Below are 21,058 nucleotides of genomic sequence, written 5' to 3' on the forward strand. Positions count from 1 at the left end.
ATACATACTTGAATTGATTTAAAAGCTTTTCAATAATTTCTTAAAATTTTAATCTAGGGGCTTATAAAGAGTATTTCAAATTTGTGCATTCGTAAATATAAATATTCCTGACTCTGACGTAAATAAATATTAAGATGATATTCTCAATTTTAACATTAGTGGATATCAATCCAAGTTAGTATTTCTAACTCTAGCATAAGGAAATAAAAAAATAAATTAAAAATATTTTATTTTTAAACATTACTAACAAATATCTTTTATTTTTAAAAAAACAAGGTTAATGGTTTTATTATTTTGAAAACCTAGGTATATTGGTCCAATGGTCTTAACAAACTTGTTATTAAGTCCAGGTATGCATGTAAGGAATTTTTGTTTTTTCTTCATTCATTTTTTTTTTTGTGTGTGAAAATGCTAAAACAAAATATTTTATCAAATGTTGACATGTGCAAATATGCTGCTTCTTCTTCTTCTTTTTACTTTGTTACTTTGTAAAACGGCTAGAAAAAGGCATAAATAGATGCAAATGCATTTTTTGGTGATTTTTTTTAGGACTTGGCCATGCATTAATTTTATTAAAAAAAAAAAACCTTGATTAACACTAATTTTATTTTGAAGGAAAAGGAATTTTGCCGACCCACAAATAAATTAATTGCAACAATTCAAAGACCATCTCCACAAACCTTAAGAATTGGCCCATCCTCTGTTCAAATAAACAGATAAAACGTGGATTGAAGCATGCCATGCAGAGAAGAAAAATCATGACAGCATGATGAAGCACTCAGCAAATGAGACAATGAAAATAATTGAGGCTGTATTTTCACATGACAAGAATCAAAAACAGAAGAACGAAAATCACCATCTCTCAGGTGGGACCACACCACCTACTTGTTCCTGCCCTAACATTGTTAAATGGCGTTTACCAGGTCTTGAATATCAGCACACAGCACCACACACAAAAATATATCAAACCACTTGCTGGGTCCTTTAGCTAGCTCAATCACTGTAGGGTATACCTGAATAAAGAGGGTAGTAGTTGATTTTTAAAATGTTTTTTATTTGAGAATATATTAAAATAATATTTTTTAAGTTTTAAAAAATTATTTTTTATATTATGAAAATATTAATAAATATTAATAAAAAAATAAATTCAAATACACTTGAAAATACAAAAACAAACCGACTCTCTGCATAGAAAAAGAAAGAATTACTTTTACTTTACAAGCAAAGTCATGCAACTAACAGCTATCCATCCCTTTTGATCCAAGATTCTTCTTATTACCGGAAAGTTTAAAGCTTCTCCCTATATGCATCACTAAGAAACCTACCCGTTCATGCTATTTTTCACAAAACTCCTTCCACTTATAATAATCTTTTTCAGACCCAATATATATTCTTTTACTGTACACACTTCCTGGTCTCAGCATAAAAGTCAAAACATGGTCCCAAAGTTGATAACATAAAGATTGAACTTTGGAACACTGAATAAACTTAACAGGAAAAATAAAGGTAGAAACTTTAGCTGTCGAGGTCGATTGTCAATTCTATTTCGATAGATGTTTTATTTTTTTAATTAGAATGAAATGCTTTAATTTTGAAGTGTTTCAGTATGCTGTTTCAAGGTTGTATTGTTTATATATATATACTCAACCAACATAATTCAAATTCAAGATAAATTAATTATAAATTATGCAATACAAACACAATATCAAACAAATATAATTTTAAATTTTAAGATATTTCTAAATAGTTAAGATTAAATAGATCTTTAACTTAAAGTAATTCAACTTAAATAAAATATCAAAATATTATAAAAGTAAAATTTTTTAACACAAATTTTTTAAATATAAAATTAGGTCAATATTATCAAGGCTAATAAGATCTAAAGCATCCCTTGTTTTGCTCAAATTCCTACAAATTATAAACATGAAAAACAACATGAATATAAACCATATATATTAGTGATAAATCTAATTTTAAAAAATTAATATCATTGTTATTGAAAATAATAATGAAAAAAAGCTTTTTATACTTGGGTGGTTTAATTAATTAAATTGAACCAGGTTTAATTTGATTCAATGACTTTTCAAAACCAGAACGGAATATGTGAAATGAAACTGGAACATTCCGGCCAAAATTTAACCAAAAAATCCAAAACGAATCGAGATTTAAAATGAGATGAAAATTATTCCATTTTATTTCGTTTTTTGAATTGGTATGAAATGTTTCAGCCATTCTGAATGAAACAAAACAGAATTGACAATCTTGGTCAAATTAGTTTCCTTTTCTATTAAGGTCCACGATATACCTTCCATTGTTAAACCAATGTTAGAGCAAGTGAGCAAACAATCAAGAGAGTCTTGTAGTCTTGAAGTTAGAAGGATTGGCCCAGCTAGCAGCATCTTCTCCTCAAAAGTTTTCTTGGATTCTTGAGGGATGGCTCGAGGGGTGGAGGTTGGCAGTGGTATTGGCTGTTGTTTTTGTTTTTTTTTTTTTTTACAATGGAGAGATGAGGCTTGTATTGCTTTGACCAAATGGAAGTAGTAAGGGCATGGTCCTCCTCTTTTATCTTTTATCTTTTACCTTTTTCTCTTTTTTTTTTATCTTTTATCTTTTCCCTTTTTTTGTAGTAAAGGTTTTTGTGTGGTTTTATAAGTGTAGGAAGATTATATAGCTTATAAGATGGTTAAAAAGGTGTTTGTGAGTGTGACAATAGTTGTTTTTTAAAGTGTTTTTTATTCTGAAATGCATTAAAATAATATTTTTTTTATTTTTAAAAATTATTTTTGACATCGGTACATCAAAATAATCTAAAAACATTAAAAAAATCTTAATTTGAAGCAAAGGAAAATATAAAGAAAAAATCAAGTTTTTTCAATAATGCTTTTGAAACGCGGAAACAAATAGACTCTAAATTTAAACATTTTAACATTGTTTAAGGGATAAAAGCCTTTGACTTAAGATAATAACAAAGGTTCTGATAGAGGATACTAGAAGTCCTGAAACTTTTTTACTCTTAAGGATGGGTATTTGTTGTGTTAATGGAGCATTGTAAAGGCGAAGGAAACGGATCACATTCTGAGATTTGAAAGAGGTAATCTAGGTTATGATTTAGGGAAGATCCGATGCATCTTGGTCATAAAATTGGGTCAAACCAAGGCTGTTAACATGACTACTCGTGTAGTTGTTTTTTTTGTTCAAAACATGATAAATCAACAAGGAAGACAATGAGGAGTACTAGATGACAAGTCATTTGATCTCTTAATCTAATCTCTCTTTTTTTTTTTAAATATATTGAAATGACATTGTTTCTCTTTAATACACACAACTTTACCCTTAAACACACCGTTTCATCAATGTCATTTCTTTAGCCTATATAGATTAGGGTTTTAACCTTTTCCAGTCAATCTTGGTCCTTGTTTTCTTGTAATCTCACAATCACACCTCCAATTGGTCCAATATTTGGAAATCTTTTCAATTGTGCCTTTGGCCTTCTTTAATTGAGCCCTCAAACTTTACTTCCTTTTATAGTATAGTCCTTAGTCTTGAAGTTCTTCAACTTTACCCTAAATTGACTTCTAAACTTTAATGTTTCTTCAATTAAGTCCTTGATTACTTAAAGGAAGTAAAGTTTGAGGGCTCAATTAAAGAAGGCCAAAGGCACTCTCTCTTTGCCAAAGTTTAATAATGCTCATCTAACTGCAAAATGCAACCAATAAGCTCTAGCTAAACTGGCATTAATATCCCATCTTCTGTTAAAAAAATCAATCTCCAGATCTAGCCTTTTTTATATATATATAAAATTTTAAATGCATGTTTGGAAGAAATTTTATAAATTCAAGTGTTGATTGTTGCAAAACCTGCCTTATATCAATGGAAAAATATAATTATATTACCCAACCATTTCCACACAAAAAAAAATGACACATTGTTGGCTAAGTTCAGAATTCAGCTATCGATATGGTCAGAAAAATAGGGTTTTTTTACCCAAAAACTAATTTTCAGTTCATTTTTCACCCAAAACATTTAGGAAACAACTTAAGAACCTTGTTAAACTAATCCATGATCTCTAAAAAACACAAAAAATGGTCCAAGACCCAAAATCAACCCTAAACTCAGAAATCTTCTCAAGTCCATATATGTTTTTTTAGGTATTTTTCAAAGTAAAAAAAACACTTAATTGTAACCATCCTCGTTATATAGAGCTATCTGACACAAAGAACGATCATTTTGATGGTTGAAATCGTCATTAATGATAACTTTCTCTCTCTACACCGGAATCTTATAACTCTCTCTTTCCTTCAATCAAAAAAGGATTTAAAAATGATAAAAATAAAGTTCAATACCAAAATTGAATTTTTGAAAATTACAGAGACTAACAACATAATATCTCAAAAACATAAGGGACAAAAATGAACTTCCTCAAAAAATTTCAAACACAACCTCTATTATAATCATCTGTTTTCATTTTAGTCCTTTATCTTTCAATCCAACTCTTTCTCTTTAAAAAATATGTAATTGGAGGCTAATTTGGGTTCCACAGAGCTAAATTATGAAAAATAAAAGTTTGAGAACCAAATTGAAAAAAAAAAAACACTACTTTAATCCATAGTATTTTGTGAAAGAGTAAACAATAATAATAAAAAACTGGTATCTTTTAATATATTGTATAATCTAATAATATCTCCTCTCCTCTCTTTTTTCTTCCTTTTTATTAAAAAGAAAATACAACATCTCAACGATTACATAGAATTCAAGATAAAAAAACACAATAATATATATAGATATAGCTTGTTATTTTTATTAATAATTATTAACACATATGTATAGGCAAGTAAAACTGACAGCTTTCATGCGCATGCATATTTTTATTATTATGTACTTAGATAAAAAATTAATTTTAAAAAATAAAATGATTAGAATCAATTGGATCATATATTTAGTGGGTTAACCTAAATTGATCCAAGATGTTATTGTGTAAATATTTAAAAAATATTGTTAAAATGCATCTTCTTGACTTTTTTTACAAAGTAAAATCAGGTTTTTGCGAGATCAATCATGTTAATTTTTTTACTCCGAGTTAGTTTAATTTAAAACTCAAGCAAGGAAATGACCTAACCAAAAAGTCTTCAATTTTATTTGAAATTAATGAAAACATTAATAGCATTTGCGAATATTTTTTTTGCAATTAAAACTAACTTTTAATTTAACTCGTGATTGAGTGCATGTAAACTAATTTTAGATTTTAATAGTATATTTTTTTTTATCTTTCATTTGTTTTTAATCCAAATTATCTTTTTTCTTTTTTGATTTCAACCAAGTTTTTTTTATGCTAAAAAAATATGTTTTTTTCACATTTAAAATAATTTTAGTTTAACCTGTAGCACAGTAGTTTATACTACAATGATTATTTTTCTCAATTTGTTTTTCCATAAACAAAGTTTCTAAAAACTCAATTTCTTTTTCTAAAAAAAACCAAACTCATCATGACATTTTTATCGAATCTTAACCACGATCTTTTTTTTTAATTATATAAAAAAAAATTGTATCATTTTTTTTAAAAAGAAGGAGGAATACTAATAGCAGTTAAGTTATAACTCACGTACATCTTAACCATGGTTTTCTATCCTAACTATTTAGTTTTGTTTTTCAATTTTAATCAAGTTTTTTTTTTTTATGTTAGAAAACATGTTAGAAACACATTGTTATGTTTAAAATAATTTTAATATGACCGCGGAAGTTTATACTTCAATGATTTTTTTTTTCTTTTTTATAAACAAAGTTTTTAAAAACTCTATTTTTTTATTTTAAAAAATAAAAATAAAAACTCCTGGTGACATTTTTATCTGATCTTAACCACAATCTTTTCTTTAATTACATAAAAACAATTGTAACAATTTTTTTTTTTAAGAAAAAAGAATTTTAACCATGATTTTACTTTTTTGTTTTTTTATAAAGACCATGATTCAAGGGTGTTTGAAATAGTAAAAGATATTATTTTTTAATTTTTTTTAATATATCAAAATAATATTTTTTTTATTTTTTAAAATTTATTTTTGACATTATCATGTAAAATAATCTGAATATATATATATAAATTTTTAAAAACTCGGTCCAAACACCCTCTTAACTCAACTCCTAACCTGAGCTACTCCTTTTGTTATTTCTCCCGTTCTCTTCGGCCCGTGTCTGCCACGCCTACGTCGCCAAGAAAACAACGGTCTCCTCTACTTGGGTTCCCGATCTTTCCACCAACCAAATAACATCATCCCCATAAAACCCTTATAGTAGAAGCTGCAGCAGCCGCGATGGGGATAATCAAGAGTGGTTTCTCGTTCATAGTAGGAACTGTGTGTGGGGTTTACATTGCTCAAAACTACGATGTACCCAACATCAAGAAGCTTGCCACCACTGGACTTTTCATGGCTAAGCTCGTTGAAGAGAAATATCGCAAGCCCAAGTCTCGAAATGATGGCGATGACTAGTTAGTTACCTTCTCAACCATCCCCAGGTCTTTCGTCTTTTGTAATTCTTGAATTGATGGGTCATAATACACAATTTGTTGAAAGAGAGCAGATATAAAATGGAATTTGATGTTAAAAAGTTTACTTTTGATCACTTCGTTGAATGAATTCTAGATATTTACTTGCCCTTTTGAAAAATAGATGTATATTCGAGAATGGATTCTGATTTTTATTTGATCCTTTGAGTTTCTTACAAATTTTTATGTTTGATAGCTGTCTTTGTTTGTTTAGAAGCCATAAAGGGTACCGTGTGATTCAAATAACGGTCAAGCTGTTGAAGTGGAGGTTTGCTAGAGAAAAGGCTTTCAAAATTTTAGATAATTGAAAAGAAGATGCTTTTGTGGACAAATTGAATAAGTTGGTTCTTGAAGAATTTAGAGTGCTCAGTTTGAAGGGCACAATCTATGATTCTATTCTGTGGCTGGTATCTGCCCTACTTGGGCTCATTTGATTTGGCAATTCAAAATTTAGGTATTGTTAAAGCAGGTGCAGACTGACTCCTGTTAAGTCACACCGTATATCAGTCTGATTTTCATTCTTAGTTTGAATTCCTTGATTATATGTAGTAAATTCTTTGGCACCACCATGCTATTGTCTCCCGTAAGTTATACAAGTAATCACTGCTAGGCAGCTGGTATCTCTAGTTGTGACAAGCACAATACCAACATTGTCGTGTCTGGTTTAAGCTCCTTTTCCTATTCCTTTTCTCCCCAATGGATGTGGTCCATAACCATAGGTTCCTGTAACCTTTTTCTGATGGTTTTGAGCCTAGAATTATCACCATCCCATTTCAGCTTGTTAGTCATTGAAGCTAAAGCCAAGAGTTTTCTGGTTTTAGAAAGTAGTAATCTTGGTTTCTATTCATACCACCAATATTAGCTCTGCTGGATTTAGAAAGCAGTACAATAGAACACCTGGTTTGTAGTTTACGGGGCAAGTGTCCTGGTCATGGTTCACATGGGGCAAAAGGAGGCAGTGGATGTCCAAGAACTCATGAAGAACTATTTGCATACTAACACTGACATAATGCTTTAATCCTAAGTCTTAACCCCATAAATGCATGTTCATCTAAATGCTCTGACCTTAGGCTCAAAGTAGGATGCTGTATCTCCTGAGATGTGGATTTAAAGGTTGTTGGTCATGCTCATTGCCTTGAATGATGCATACGTTTGTGGCCTTTCAGATTAGAACTAACATGATTCTAAGGATTGTCAGGTTGTTTGCTTTATTCTCACTATAAAATCTATTATCTTATCTGGTTCTTGTGCTTTTTCTTTAGTCTGAAAGTAGTTGGTGGTTCATTTCCGAAGACATTTTCATTCCCAAGTGTTTGGTTGACTTAATTTGAAGCCTCCACTGCATAGTTGCTGTAGATTTTGTTAAAGAAAGTGATGCAGGGGACAAGTAGTATCTGTGCATTCTTATTTAGATTCTGCAATGCAAAGGTAGATTCTGTAAATTCTGGACCTGCTTGAAATTTCATTAGTCAAGGCTAGTAGTTTTTTACCTTGTTGTTCTTTTATTTCTTACAATTTAAATCTGTTTTCCATTTCTAAACCTCTAAACTAACAGATTCCATTTAAAACCTTCCACAAATTTTCCCCTCAAGTTTTCCTTTTGCATTTATCCAATTTGGTTTCACTCAATGTGAGGTCTTGGGGAATTTGGAAACAATTCTAGACTAATTTTTATTGTATGAAATTACTGTCTTAATGCTTGAACTTGCATATATTTGTTGCAAGCTTAAGTCTTTTGACTTGTGGTTGGTAATCTATCAAGAAGTTCACAAATATGCAAACCACCAAGTGTCATAGATGGGATTTAAAATGCAGTGTATGGATTGGGCATTGAAATACTTGAAGAGAGAAGATGGTTTCATGGGAACAAGTTGGTTGATGAATTTAAAGTGTATAAAGACATGATCTATTCTCGTTCCACAAATTGTCCTATCTAAGTTGAATCGATTTAAACGGAGGTATTCTGACCAAGACAGTGTTTTGACCCCATCTTGGCACAAAATATGATGTTTATATAATTGTGTCTGGCCTTGGGGGTTGAAGTTTGGTATTTTTTGTGTCATTTGCCACAGGGGTTTGGACTCTTAGTCATTGACAATATTTTGTACAGTGCATGTGTTTTTGGCCCTCCCAGTTAGCATAAGCATGATTTTAAGCGTATTGTCACAGTAAAATCTAATCTGTATCTATTCTGGTGATTGTGATAACGAGTGAATATACTGGCTGTTCATTTTTTTGGAATATTCCATTTCTTTTATTCATTTTCATACGGTAAATTACAGTAACAGGATGCGTTAGGCAGTTTCATTTAGCATCATGTTTGGACTTCAGACATTTCCAGATCTTTTACTTTGCCTAGGTTCATTTCGTTCAATGAAGAAAATCGTAGACATCTTTTCTGTCATTGGATGGTCATCTTACAACTAGGAAAGAAAAGGGCGAGAGGAGTATGGTAGAACTTAAAGTACTTTGTATTAATGTGTTAAATTGGACTAAAAACTCGAAATCAAGAAAATCGGACTTAACTCGTGCAAAATTGGTAAACGCGGTCCAATTTTACGAGTTTACTAAATTTATGATATGAACCAAGTCAAGTTCAAATTTAGCCTTAAAATGTTTGTTGACTAGCTTTACGATATCGGATAAAATTGAAATTTTACAGGAAAATATTAGATACATGAAAATATATTGCAGTGAATTTTCAGGTTAAATGGAGTTAGAGAACATAATATTTCAGATGGTCAAATTTAGTGAACTAATATTGTTAAATATTTCTAACAATACCTTTGTATATTGTTTGGGGCATATCTAGAGTTACTGGTAGAATTTTGCTTCGATTAAAGTTAAGATAAAAACTAGACATCTGAAATTTTCTAACTATATATTGTATGCTCAATAATTCATCTAAACGAGAGAGAATGACATGTTTGAAATCAGGACTTAAATTTACCAAATAATATACAAAAATTAGAGATTCAAGCTACATAGAGGAATTTTTACATGAAAATATTTTTTTATTATTCTATTTTATTTATTTATTTATAAATAAATAAATATTTTTAATTTGAATTATTTATAGTGCATTAGATATTGTTTAGGAGTTCATTTTATTATTGAATTTATGTTAGTTAATTTTTAATTTAAATTTATTAGTTTGCAACCCAAAAAGAGTATATTAAGACTTATTGTGATAGAAACAACCAGGTTGTCACTAGGTTTATGTGTGCTTCCTACCTTTCAGTGATTTCTCTGTATTGAAAAATTTTATTCCGAGACTTTTTATTTTTTCATGTCATTAATTTATTAATTTATATTATCTATCTCTTTTATTTTATTTAGATTATTTATTGATTATAATATTGTTGACTCATTTTATCAGATTTTTATATAATTTAATTTCTTAATTAAAATTATTAATATATAATTAATTAAAAAAAATTACTTATGATTTTACAATTCAAATTTATATTATAATTTTTGTGTGGGGTTAAAAAATATTTTTGACATCCATGCTTCTCTTTCTTGCTTTTTAATGAGTTCGAGACAAACGGCTAAGGTTTGGAAATGAGCTTCTATATATTCGTGGTTTTGTTTTTATTTAAAACTGGTGATCAAATTGAAGTGCTGAAATCTTAGCCATGTGAATTATGATCAGCACAACGTTGTCGTTTCTTGTAGAATGTTAGACCAAAATACTTGGGGAACAAGTTCCTAATTACGACCGTTGAAATTATAGTAATGGTATTTTAATATAGAAATGGCATAATCATAAATTTCTCCTATTTTTTTAACTTTAGCGGTGACACAACTGTAGAAATGGCATAATCATAAATTTATAGTTGATAAATATACCAAGAATAAAGAAAAAGATTTTTTTATATATTCTTTACATTTAGTGTGTGTGTGTGTGTAGAAAACAGCCTATTTATCATTTTTTTTATCTTTATTCTTTTATAATAATTTTTAGTTTTTTTTTCTATACACTTTTTAAAAAAATATATATTATTTCATATTCTTTACACATGAAATATTTATCTTTCTATGGACGAGATGTGCTTTTGACCTGGATAATGGTAACATCAGACTCTCTCTTGTTATTGGATTTACATATACAGACCAAGCATTTTGTTTTCCAGCAATTTGTTTTCCTGAGATTTGTTTTTCCGTTGTGCCTCTTTCCATAGCCTCCATACCAACAACAAATGACGAGTGTTACAGTGCTCGCTATAGCACTGTTCAGAGAGCCATTCGACGAGCAAGGATAAGCTTGTTAGAGCAGCGCGCTGGTATGCTAACTTTATCATTCGGGGTTCAAAATCTAAGGAAAAACGATTGAAGTTTTTCCTTTTCTTGTGAATGTATCAACCCGCTGTAAATCTTAAGATGAAAAGGAAAAAAAAATAAAAAAACAACTGTATCTTTGTTTATCGTTCCAACCTTGTACCATAGCTTGTAAGTTGGTTTCTTGAAAGATTTTATTTTCTTCTCCCTCTTTTTTGACAAGGATATCCAGGCAAATCTTTGTTTATAAAAATGGTTTGGAGTTGTTTTCAATAGTTCGAGCGCGATAGAAACAAGGATCCATTATTCGGCCAGCTCCATTCCTTCGCCTCCTTGCTCCCGTGTGGATTTTGAATTTGTAACAAAGGAAATGATTTTGGCCATTGATGCTGAGCATGCTTAGAAAAGGCTTGACCGGAGAGAGTCTAGCCTTTTTATTCTTCACCAAGGAAAATATCCCCAAGAGTTGACCAACCTTACAGAAATTTCTTACGAGAATTGAATCCAAATCCTAGTTTAGCAGGTGTATAGCCAAAGTTTTACCACTGACCCCGATGGATCCTTCGAAAGTGCAACTTGATGCAAAGAAGACAGAAGCGAGTCACATAAAAGCACCTCATTATTGGTGCTCCAAACAATTCCCTCTTGCTCATTTTTTAAATCAAAAGCATCCTGCAATTGATCATCGGAACCCCGCATGCAAACAGCAATGGATAGTCCTAGGAAGTTGGCAGAATCTTAACAGCCCTTCTGGGTGATGTTACATTGCTTAAATTGATATATAACGTATGAAAAAATGTACATATACACAAAAAACATAGGAGTACAGGACAGACCCTGTCTTCCCTCCATTTCTTCTTCCTACCTCTACCCCCGTCAAACTAATTCATGGAGAAGGTTTAAAAAAAATCCTCTCTCACATCTTCATCCCCATCAAGTGATTTAGGTTTAAAAGCATCCTCTCCCCTCTTCATCCCTATCAAGAGGAATTTTCCTCGTCATTTTAATCAGCAGAGCTCATAAAACACTCTGAAAACCACTCGCAAATATAGATATAACCCCTGTTACCTCCCTCCATAAATTACACATCAAATGCAGCTGCTTGTGCTTTTGATGCAGGAGATCCTTGAGACCTCGATTCAGCAATCTTTGCAGCCACTTCAGCCACAACAAGTCTAGTCAATAGTAGACCTGCAACTAGAGCTGCAGCCATTAACATTGTGAAAACTGCACTCCAGCTCTTAGCAGAAATGTAGCCTGTTAATAAAGGTCCAATTGCAGCTCCGACCGAGCCTGTTCCATCTATGATTGCCGTAACAGTTGCCAATGCCCTCGAGTTCCCTTTCAAGGAACTGTGAGTTCCCAAGTCAGCCGAGACGGCTGTTGTTATAAGAGCATAAGGACCGTTCACAAACATGCCAGTAAGAAGCATAAAAGCAATGTTTAGACCCAAGGAAACGTGTCCATAGCTCCGGTAGAAGAAAAGAGCAGGGATGGAACAATACATGAAGCTTGCTGCCGTGATTGCTCTGGCATCCAGGCGATCAGAAATGTGCCCAGCTAAAATTCCCCCAACCACCCCTCCAACATCAAACAATGTTGACAAGTTCCCAGCAGTTCCATCAGATAAGTACTTTCCGTCAATGGCTGCAAGATTGACGAGAATTCATGAGACCTCATCATATATACTAATATGCAAAAAAGCAGCAAAATGAACACATTTCCCAGTTACAAAATGACAAACACCAATATTTTAGATCTAAGACTATGAACGAGTATATTAGGATGTTAAGAGTTTCGACCAGAGACATTGAAGTCTCATGAAACCAATGAATCTCATGTTCTCCCTTCATTTTTTTAGCACATTAAAGAATGCTACACAAATTCAAATTGATCACAAAATCAAAAAAAGCTAAGCAGCCCATTTTACCTGTTTGGCTAATGTAGAAAGGAAGCCAGTAGAGAAAAGTGTAGGCCACGAGCTTCGCAAAAAATAGGCAGAGAGCAAAGGGCGCAACTCCAGGTATTTTCCATGCTTCAATGAACCCCACAGCTTCCTGTTTAACATCAGCGTCCGATACCAAAAGGGGCTCTGTAACTTCCTCCCCGGCTTTATTTAGAGAATCCAATTCATCTTCATCTTTGTCAGCTCCAACAGCCTCGGGACTAACAGGCAGTAGTGCAAACACAAGCAAGCCAGCAAAAGCAATGAGGAGACCAGGCAAAACAAAGGACCAGCCCCATCCATAGCTCAACATTGCAGCAGCAATCAAAGAGCCTGAAATATTCCCAACAGAAGTGTGGGCATTCCATATACCCATAATTAGCCCTCTCTTCTTCTTCCCAAACCAGTTACCAACCACTGCAACCACTGAAGGCCATCCAGTTGATTGGAACAACCCAGCAAACATTTGCACTATCAAGTAATAGTAAAAGTTATGCACATTTGCCCAAAATCCAACACCGAATAATGAAGTAAATATACCAGTTCCAACCATTCCTATTGTCAAAAGGATCCTTAAATTCATTCTATCACCCAGGTGCCCTGAAAAGTACATTCCCAAGGCATACATAGCAAGGAAAGCCAAGTCGAGTTCACCAAGCAAGGCTGTCCCATCTGAGGCATTAAATGGAGCCCAACCATCTCCAAGTTTCCATGAAAGACTTTTTCTTTCAACTGGTTCACTTGAGTAAGTAATCCTCCATGGGACAAACTTCAACCCCGCCTCGGAAGATTCTGGATCAAGGGTGCTCTTGACAATGCTCGTGGTTTTCCGAGCAGCATGGTAGCTAGTGTATGCCAAAAAAGTTACAATCAAGACAATGGCTTGGTGGGTTCTGTAGGAAAGCCTTTTCTTCTTTATGCTCTCTAAGAATCGAATACCAATAGGGGGCTTATTTTGGTTTCTTTCAGCTGCTTCGTGAAATGGACCCATGTAAGGATTCTTAGCTCTTCAAGGAATGAAGAGGAGGTAGGGATTCAACTTCCTCTCTTAGAAAAGCAGCACGCTGCAGCACAGATAAACAACAACGTTTAACATTTGTTTACAATCATAACTTGGTAACAGCAGCAAAAGGAGAAAAGCACTCAAGTCTGGAACTCTTCTTTTATAGAGTTCGAAGTGACTCTTTGCAGACTCATGAAATAGAACATCACGAACTTCACATACTGCATACATGCATGAGCTCCGAACAAATGACTCTGTATTTTCTAGATCAATTCCTAACACACAATCCAACTCTGAGTATTATACAACATTATATTTTTTATACTATTATCTAAATATATGAAATAATTTCTAAATTACAGAAGTTTTTCAGTCTGATACAAGCTTAACATAACTCATATCAAATCAAACGAAGAAACTCAATTGACACAACTTGATAACTTTTCATCGTTGTATAAGAATGATAAATGAAAAAAAAAATACTCAAATTAAATTTGCATCAATTGAGCAGAGGAGGAATTCAATTACAATTTTTTTATATATTAAAAAAAAGAAACTCTCAAACTCTGTCGGTTAATATTTGAAAAAATAAAAAATAAAAAACCCCTGAAACTCTCTAAAAGCTACTGATATCTCCAGTTTCCAAAGTTACTGTTACACCTATGTCCAGAAACTATTTTTAAATTCGGGTCGTGTAAAAGCCGTGTTGAAGAAGACAACAGAAAGAACTATGCAAACCAGAAAAGACCATCTCTCAGGAAAAATTTCAAACTTTACTTCTGCAAACACAAGACTTGATAGTCTATGCATCCACTATATTATAACAGATTGAATCCAGAAAAAGAGAAAAGTCCACAATACACAACAACCAGAAACAAAAATTCAATCAATGGAAAAACTGATCAACAATCAGACACGAACCCAAATTTTTCTATGGCAGTAAATTTGCAGTTCAACAAAAGCCCATTTCTCAAAATAAACTTCTGAACACTCTCTCCTTGACAAAAAGAAACACCCACAATGAAATTAATAACCGAATTTCAAAACCGAAAATATGAAAAACATACATGAATAAACATAGAAACTGAAGAGTAACAACATACCCTGTTTTGGAGTAACTGAGCTCACAGGAGATTGTTTGCTGTTGCTTTCTCGTTGTAGAAAACTATCAATTTCTCTCTCTGAGAATAAAAACTCCCCCTGCTTCCTTGTCTTTGTTTCTGATTCTTAACGAAAAAGAGACGCTGCCCACTGGTTACTTATAACAGGTGGATTCTTAAGCCTGGCGTTAACGAATATTTTTCTCCAATTTCAGTTGTCGACTCTGTCCTTGGCTTCATTTCGCTAAAAGTTGTTTTGCTTTTATTTTATTTTGTGTTATTTAACGGAAATGCCCTTGAGTAACTAAATCTGGAAATGGATTAGGTTTTTTTTTTTACTGTTATTTTTTTTTTAGTGATAGTATTTGTTAAGCAAAAATTAATCTTTTTGGTCATCGACCTGCTACTTCACATCTTTTTTAAAAGTTGTACTAGTTTTATTTAAGATTTGTGGCTATTTCTCCTAACAAATAAGTTTTTTAAAAATAAAATTTATATTTATATTTTAACCGATAAACCATTATTAATTGATTAGTAAAAATTAATCTGAAAATACTGTTTTGGTTTCAATTCCTCCTTTTTTTTCTTTTTTTTTCTCCTCGTGCTGCATTAAAAATGACTTCAATCATTTTCAAATCGGTTTTATGTGATTTGAAAGCAATTGATTGCAATCCAATCGAAGGTCCAAGAGTGTGTTTGTTTTTTAACTAGTTTTTATGGTTAAGGTTTTTAAAAAATAAATTTTAAAAAAAAATATAATTAGATGTGATTAGTTGGATTTAGAATACGTGTTTTATAAAAATTATGGTCAAGATTTATATATAATAAAAATTAAATATAAAATATTTGGTAGTTGTGTGATTATGATTATTTTTCAACGTATTTTTTTTCTTGGAAATACATTAAAATAATATATTTTTATTTTTAAAAAAAAATATTTTTGATATCAGCGCATTAAAATGATTTAAAACACAAAAAAATATTAATTTAAAGTAAAAAAAAATAAAAACTTATTAAATTTTTTAAAAGAGCTTTTGAAACACAAAAACAAATGATATTTTACGAAACACAGTTAAAAAAACATGTAAAAACTGATTCATAAAAACTACATTTCCAACTTAATTTTTTTAATGAGCCCCACAATTTAAAACACAATTTTTACAGTTACCAAATAGCTTTGTTGTATTTTTTTGCTCTGCAAAAGCAAAAGCAAGTGTAAAAGAAACGCACCCTAATTTCCTTACTATGGTGCACTCACAGTAGCTTTTTTAAATTTTTTTATTCTCTCTTTATTTTTTTTCTTTCGTTATCGTTGAGTTTACCTTTAAATATTTATTTAATTTTAAATTTTTTTATATAAATTGATTTGATTTTTTTTATAATGTTAATGAAATTTTAAAAAAAAATATTTCAATATTTTATTTGTATTTAGTTTGTACTTGATTTTATAAAAATTTATTTTTATTATTGTATAATTAAGTAAAAAAAATTAAAAAAAATTTTTAAACTTCATAGAATCCATCACCTAAATCACAGAATTTAGTTGGTTAAGCCTCGAATTCTAGGTAGATTCAATATGTTTTAGTTTCAATATTAAAAAAAAAAATTGTTTATCTTCAATTAATTTTTTAAGTCAAATAACACTTTTTATTAATTGTTTGGGTTGCATTTAGACCTTCTAATCAATTGAATCATATTAGAATAACTTTTTTATATGATTTAATTATAACCTGACTAGATAAAGTAGCAGGTCAAAAGAATTCAAGGTTGACCCGTAAATAAATATTCAATAATAATATCAAATAGTTCTCAATAACCTACATATTTTCTTTATCTTCAAAAAAAAAAATTATTCAAGCTGCAACATAGCATAGCCATTTAAACTAATTATTATGAAGATATTTCATTTCCTTTTTCTGGAACATTAAAGATTATCATTTAAAAAATAAATTTAACTTTTTTAAAATGTATTAAAATGATATGAGAGTATATATTTAAAATTATCAAAAAGGAATCTTGATTTTAATTCACATGTAAAATAGTTTAAAAATATTTATAAACATTGCTTAATCAATAAAAAAAGTTTGAAAAGGGTTTAAGATGACATTATAATTTTTTTTTAATATCTTGGTATAATATTTAATCGTCTTTGCGGCAAATTTAGTTCATTTAGATAGAAAAAATAACAAAATGACAGGTTGAGAGTCAGTTATTTTACAAAGATAAAATTAATTTAGTTAAAGATATAGAGATAGATTTAAAACTATATAAATAGGGATGGTAATAGGTACCTCGTGTTGAGTTTCTCTATATTCATATCTTATCAAATAATAAATTTAGATATTTATGCCTTATTTATCAAGTTTCAAGTATGTGTGTATATATCAAAGCTACCGGTAAAACTTTTTAGACACCTTAATAAACTTGTTAATGGCTTTAAAAAACCAAAACAACCACATAAATTAACCCTAAATCAAAAATTCTCTAGAGCTTATTCATGTTTTTTTCATGCAATTTTAAGCTGAAAAAACACTCAAGTAGAACTCTTCTTGCTAAATAAAACTCATTGCAACCAACATAATTGTTAATGGTGATTTTTTCTATTTGCTACAGAAATCCCACGTTTTTCTTTTTCTTCTCTCAAACCATGAACCTAAAAATAAAAAAAATAAAGTTTTAGACTAAAAATGATGTGTTTTGAAATTTTAAAAGTACAATAACAAAGTTGAATTTTCACTAAAAATCTTAAAAACCACCAATGTTTTTGATTCTCTGTCTTTTAAATAGGGATGGCAATAGGTACCCTCGTTTTGAGTTTTTTTATATTCATATCTTATCGGGTAATGAATTTAGATATTTATGCCTTATTTATCAAGTTTCAAGTATTCATTATTTAATATTGAAAAATTTTATATATATATATATATATATCAAACTCTACCCTATAAAATTTTTTAGACACCTTAATAAACTTGTTAATGGCTTTAAAAAACCAAAACAACCACATAAATTAACCTTAAACCAAAAATTCTCTAGAGCTTATTCATGTTTTTTCAGGTCATTTTAAGCTGGAAAAACACCCAAGTAGAACTCCTCTTGCTAAATAAAACTCATTGCAACCAAAATAATTGTTAATGGTGATTTTCTCTATTTGCTACAAAAATCCAACATTTTTCTTTTTTCTTCTCTCAAACCATGAACCTAAAAATAAAAAAAAAAATAAAGTTTTAGACTAAAAGTGATGTGTTTTGAAATTTTAAAAGCACAAGAACGAAGTTGAATTTTCACTAAAAATCTTAAAAACCACCCGTGTTTTTGTTTGTTTTAACTTTGATCATCTGTCTTTTAATTTTACTCTTCCTTCATAATTTTATTTAAATTAGCATTCAATTAGATACCTAACAAACAAAATTAAAAGAAAAGGAAAAGGATGAAAAAAACTCATAGCACAATAAGTTTATAGGGTTTACCAGTTGTGTGTAGAGTGTGCTGGGGAACAATATTTACCCTTTTAAGCATCATTTGAAGACGTTGTATTTCATAAAAATTTAATTATTTTTATTTAAATTTAATTTTTTTATAGTTTTGAATTGTTTTGATATGCTGATGTTAAAAATATTTTTTAAAAAATAAAAAAATATTATTTTAATATATTTTTAAATAAAAAATACTTTAAAAAATATCTATAACTACATTTCTAAATACCCTTGAAATCTTTTTAATAATAATTTTGTAAGATTGGCAGGTGAGTTCAAACGGTCCAAGCTAGTGCTGAAAGCTAGCATTGAGCCCGCCCCATCACGACTCTGCCCGTACGCTGATGCCAAGCCCTCCTGCCTTCTGTTATGATGAACGCGGAGCTTCAGTTCAGGACCACAGAAGCCCATACTTTTTCTCTCTTGCTTGCGTGATAAGGTGGTTCATGTCTATTCGTTAGGTGTTCTGGTCAGCTGATTAGCTAAGACATCACTTTCTTGACAATTGACACAGTAATTTACAAATAACTTTATAATTAGTTGTTATCTGGATTATTTTACTGGCGGGTGAATCGATTTTTTTAAAACTGTAGAAAAACTATTCAATGTATTGCTAACATATTTTCAGAGAAAAAAAAAGATATTTTAAATTTTTTAAAAGTTAATATGATATAACCTGGTCTATTTAGTAAGTTCAGAAATAACATATACAATCATAAAAAAATATATAATTTGATTAAAAAGGATTTTAAAATAATATTTTTTTAAAAAAAATTACCGAGATGATAATATATTTTATCAACCCGGATCAATCAAAATTAATATGTAAAATATGTGATTTGGGTTATTAGATTGTAATAACTTCATAAAAAGTAAATCAAAAAATTTGTTGAATCTCAATTCTCAATTAACCCAATTTAAAAAAATAAAATTGAAAAAAAAATCAATTAAATAAAAGGAAAAAAAAGACCAAAGTCAACATGGTCTAACCTGATAAATCTAGATCACAAGATCATGATAACTTAATAGAAAAGAAATCAAAATAAATTATGAATATTAATTCTCAATCAATCTAATATTGAAGAATGAAATTGAAAAAAATAGGACAAAAAAAAAAACTCAAATCAACTTGTCAAACCTTAACTCGAGTAATGAGACTGAGATAATCTCCTAAAAGCAACCTGGAATAAAGTATGAAGTTTAATTACCAATCAACTTAAATACTGAATGATGAATTTTGTTTAAAAAATCAATTGTAAAAAAAAAAAAACTTGAACAACTGGATTAATTTGCAAAACTCGTAATCCGAGTTTTGAGACTGAGTTAATCTTAAAAAAAGTAAAATAAAATAAATCATGAAGCCCAGTCTCTAATGGATTTAATATTAAATAAAAATAAAAAATTATTATTTTTTAAATACTTTTAAAACGTCAAAAAAAAAAATAGAGGGAAAAATGGAAACTTAAAGCAAGAGAATTGAATAAACAGAGGACTTTCTTTGTTTTGCGAAAACCCCCTTTCTATTCAATCCTCCAGAAATCACCCAAAAAAATAACAAGAACAGGACATGACATCCTACGAGCATAAAGGTCCCAGCTCGAAATCCAGAAGGGCAGATTAGTCAAGATGCATAAAATTATTAAATAGGACGCTTCATTATTTCACAATCGCAGCAGGGCTATTCTTGTAATTCCTGCAGCAGCGCAACTTATCAATAAGGGAACGCATATTCGCATATCCAAAGAATTATACTTAAGGCGCAGAGGATATCCTCCAGCCAAAGGATTCCATGGCCCACGTGTCCACGTGGAAGTACGGAAATATGACGTGGCGAAATTGGTGGATGCAGTATGAGAGGGTGATGGGTGCACGTGGCAGCTGGCACTCGTTCATGGCTATGCAGAGAATAGTTGTCTGGTTCAGAAAGAAGACGGAAACTTCCTTTTCTGGCTTGTTTCGATGTCCATTATTACATGGGAGCTTGTTTCTACTGTATTGGTTTTTGAATCTTGCGCTGGAGGGTATTAGGTCAGGATTGTAGGGGCAATCCTCTTCTTCTTTATCCTTTTATCTGATAAGTTTTCTGATAGCAGAGAGCTCACAATTATTGAGCTTTGCCATTTGTGATTTGAATATTGTTTTTTTATCCAGATTTTACATCCTATGATTAGGTTTTTTCGATCAGTTGATAATTAGGCTAATCAAGAATTGATCGAAACAAAAAAAAAAAATTGAGATTGGTTTTGAACACACGATTAAATCCACAATTTCTAGAATGTGGATTGTGTGTTTGGAATTCAAAATGTTTTTTTAGATGAAGAGGTAACGAATTGATTTCTCTGTTTTCTTTCGCTTTTGATGGCAATCACGTGAAGATGTCTAGACCATTTTAAAGAAGAAAAATAAGAAAAACAATACTCATAATTACTTGAATATTAACGCTCTAAAATTATAACATGAGGATGCTGTGGAGCAATGGATTGAGAGTGTGTTTGGCATTGCGGTAGCTGTTGTGGTTGTGTTTTGAAAAAAGTTATTTTATAAAAAGTACTTTTAATTGAGGTTGGTTTGAAAAAATAGGTGTTTGGTTAAAACTGTGGTTAAAATTGAGGTTGAATAAAAAGTAGTTTAATGTGTTTGGTTAAGAATGTTTTTAAAATTGAGGTTATAAAATAATTTTAAGAAATATATATTAATATTGATGGTTTTAAATTT

General features: G+C 30.5%; 2 protein-coding genes across 2 annotated transcripts; one reads left to right on the plus strand and one right to left on the minus strand.

Moving 5' to 3' along the window:
• The first annotated feature begins 6,119 nt into the window (after positions 1–6,119).
• LOC118036022 (uncharacterized) lies at positions 6,120–6,729 on the plus strand. Its single transcript, XM_035041715.2, has one exon. It carries the CDS (start codon positions 6,306–6,308, stop codon positions 6,480–6,482), a length of 177 nt encoding a protein of 58 aa, XP_034897606.1. The 5' UTR covers positions 6,120–6,305; the 3' UTR covers positions 6,483–6,729.
• Positions 6,730–11,546: 4,817 nt separating this feature from the next.
• LOC118036023 (putative glycerol-3-phosphate transporter 1) lies at positions 11,547–15,030 on the minus strand. The gene is made up of 3 exons (XM_035041716.2): positions 14,871–15,030; positions 12,750–13,828; positions 11,547–12,466 (listed from the first exon to the last, which is right to left on the minus strand). The coding sequence occupies exons 2-3, from the start codon at positions 13,753–13,755 to the stop codon at positions 11,901–11,903; spliced, it is 1,572 nt and encodes a 523-aa protein (XP_034897607.1). The 5' UTR covers positions 13,756–13,828; positions 14,871–15,030; the 3' UTR covers positions 11,547–11,900.
• Positions 15,031–21,058: the final 6,028 nt, after the last annotated feature.

Source organism: Populus alba, chromosome 1, assembly GCF_005239225.2.
Source record: "Populus alba chromosome 1, ASM523922v2, whole genome shotgun sequence".
Taxonomy (NCBI): Eukaryota; Viridiplantae; Streptophyta; class Magnoliopsida; order Malpighiales; family Salicaceae; genus Populus; species Populus alba.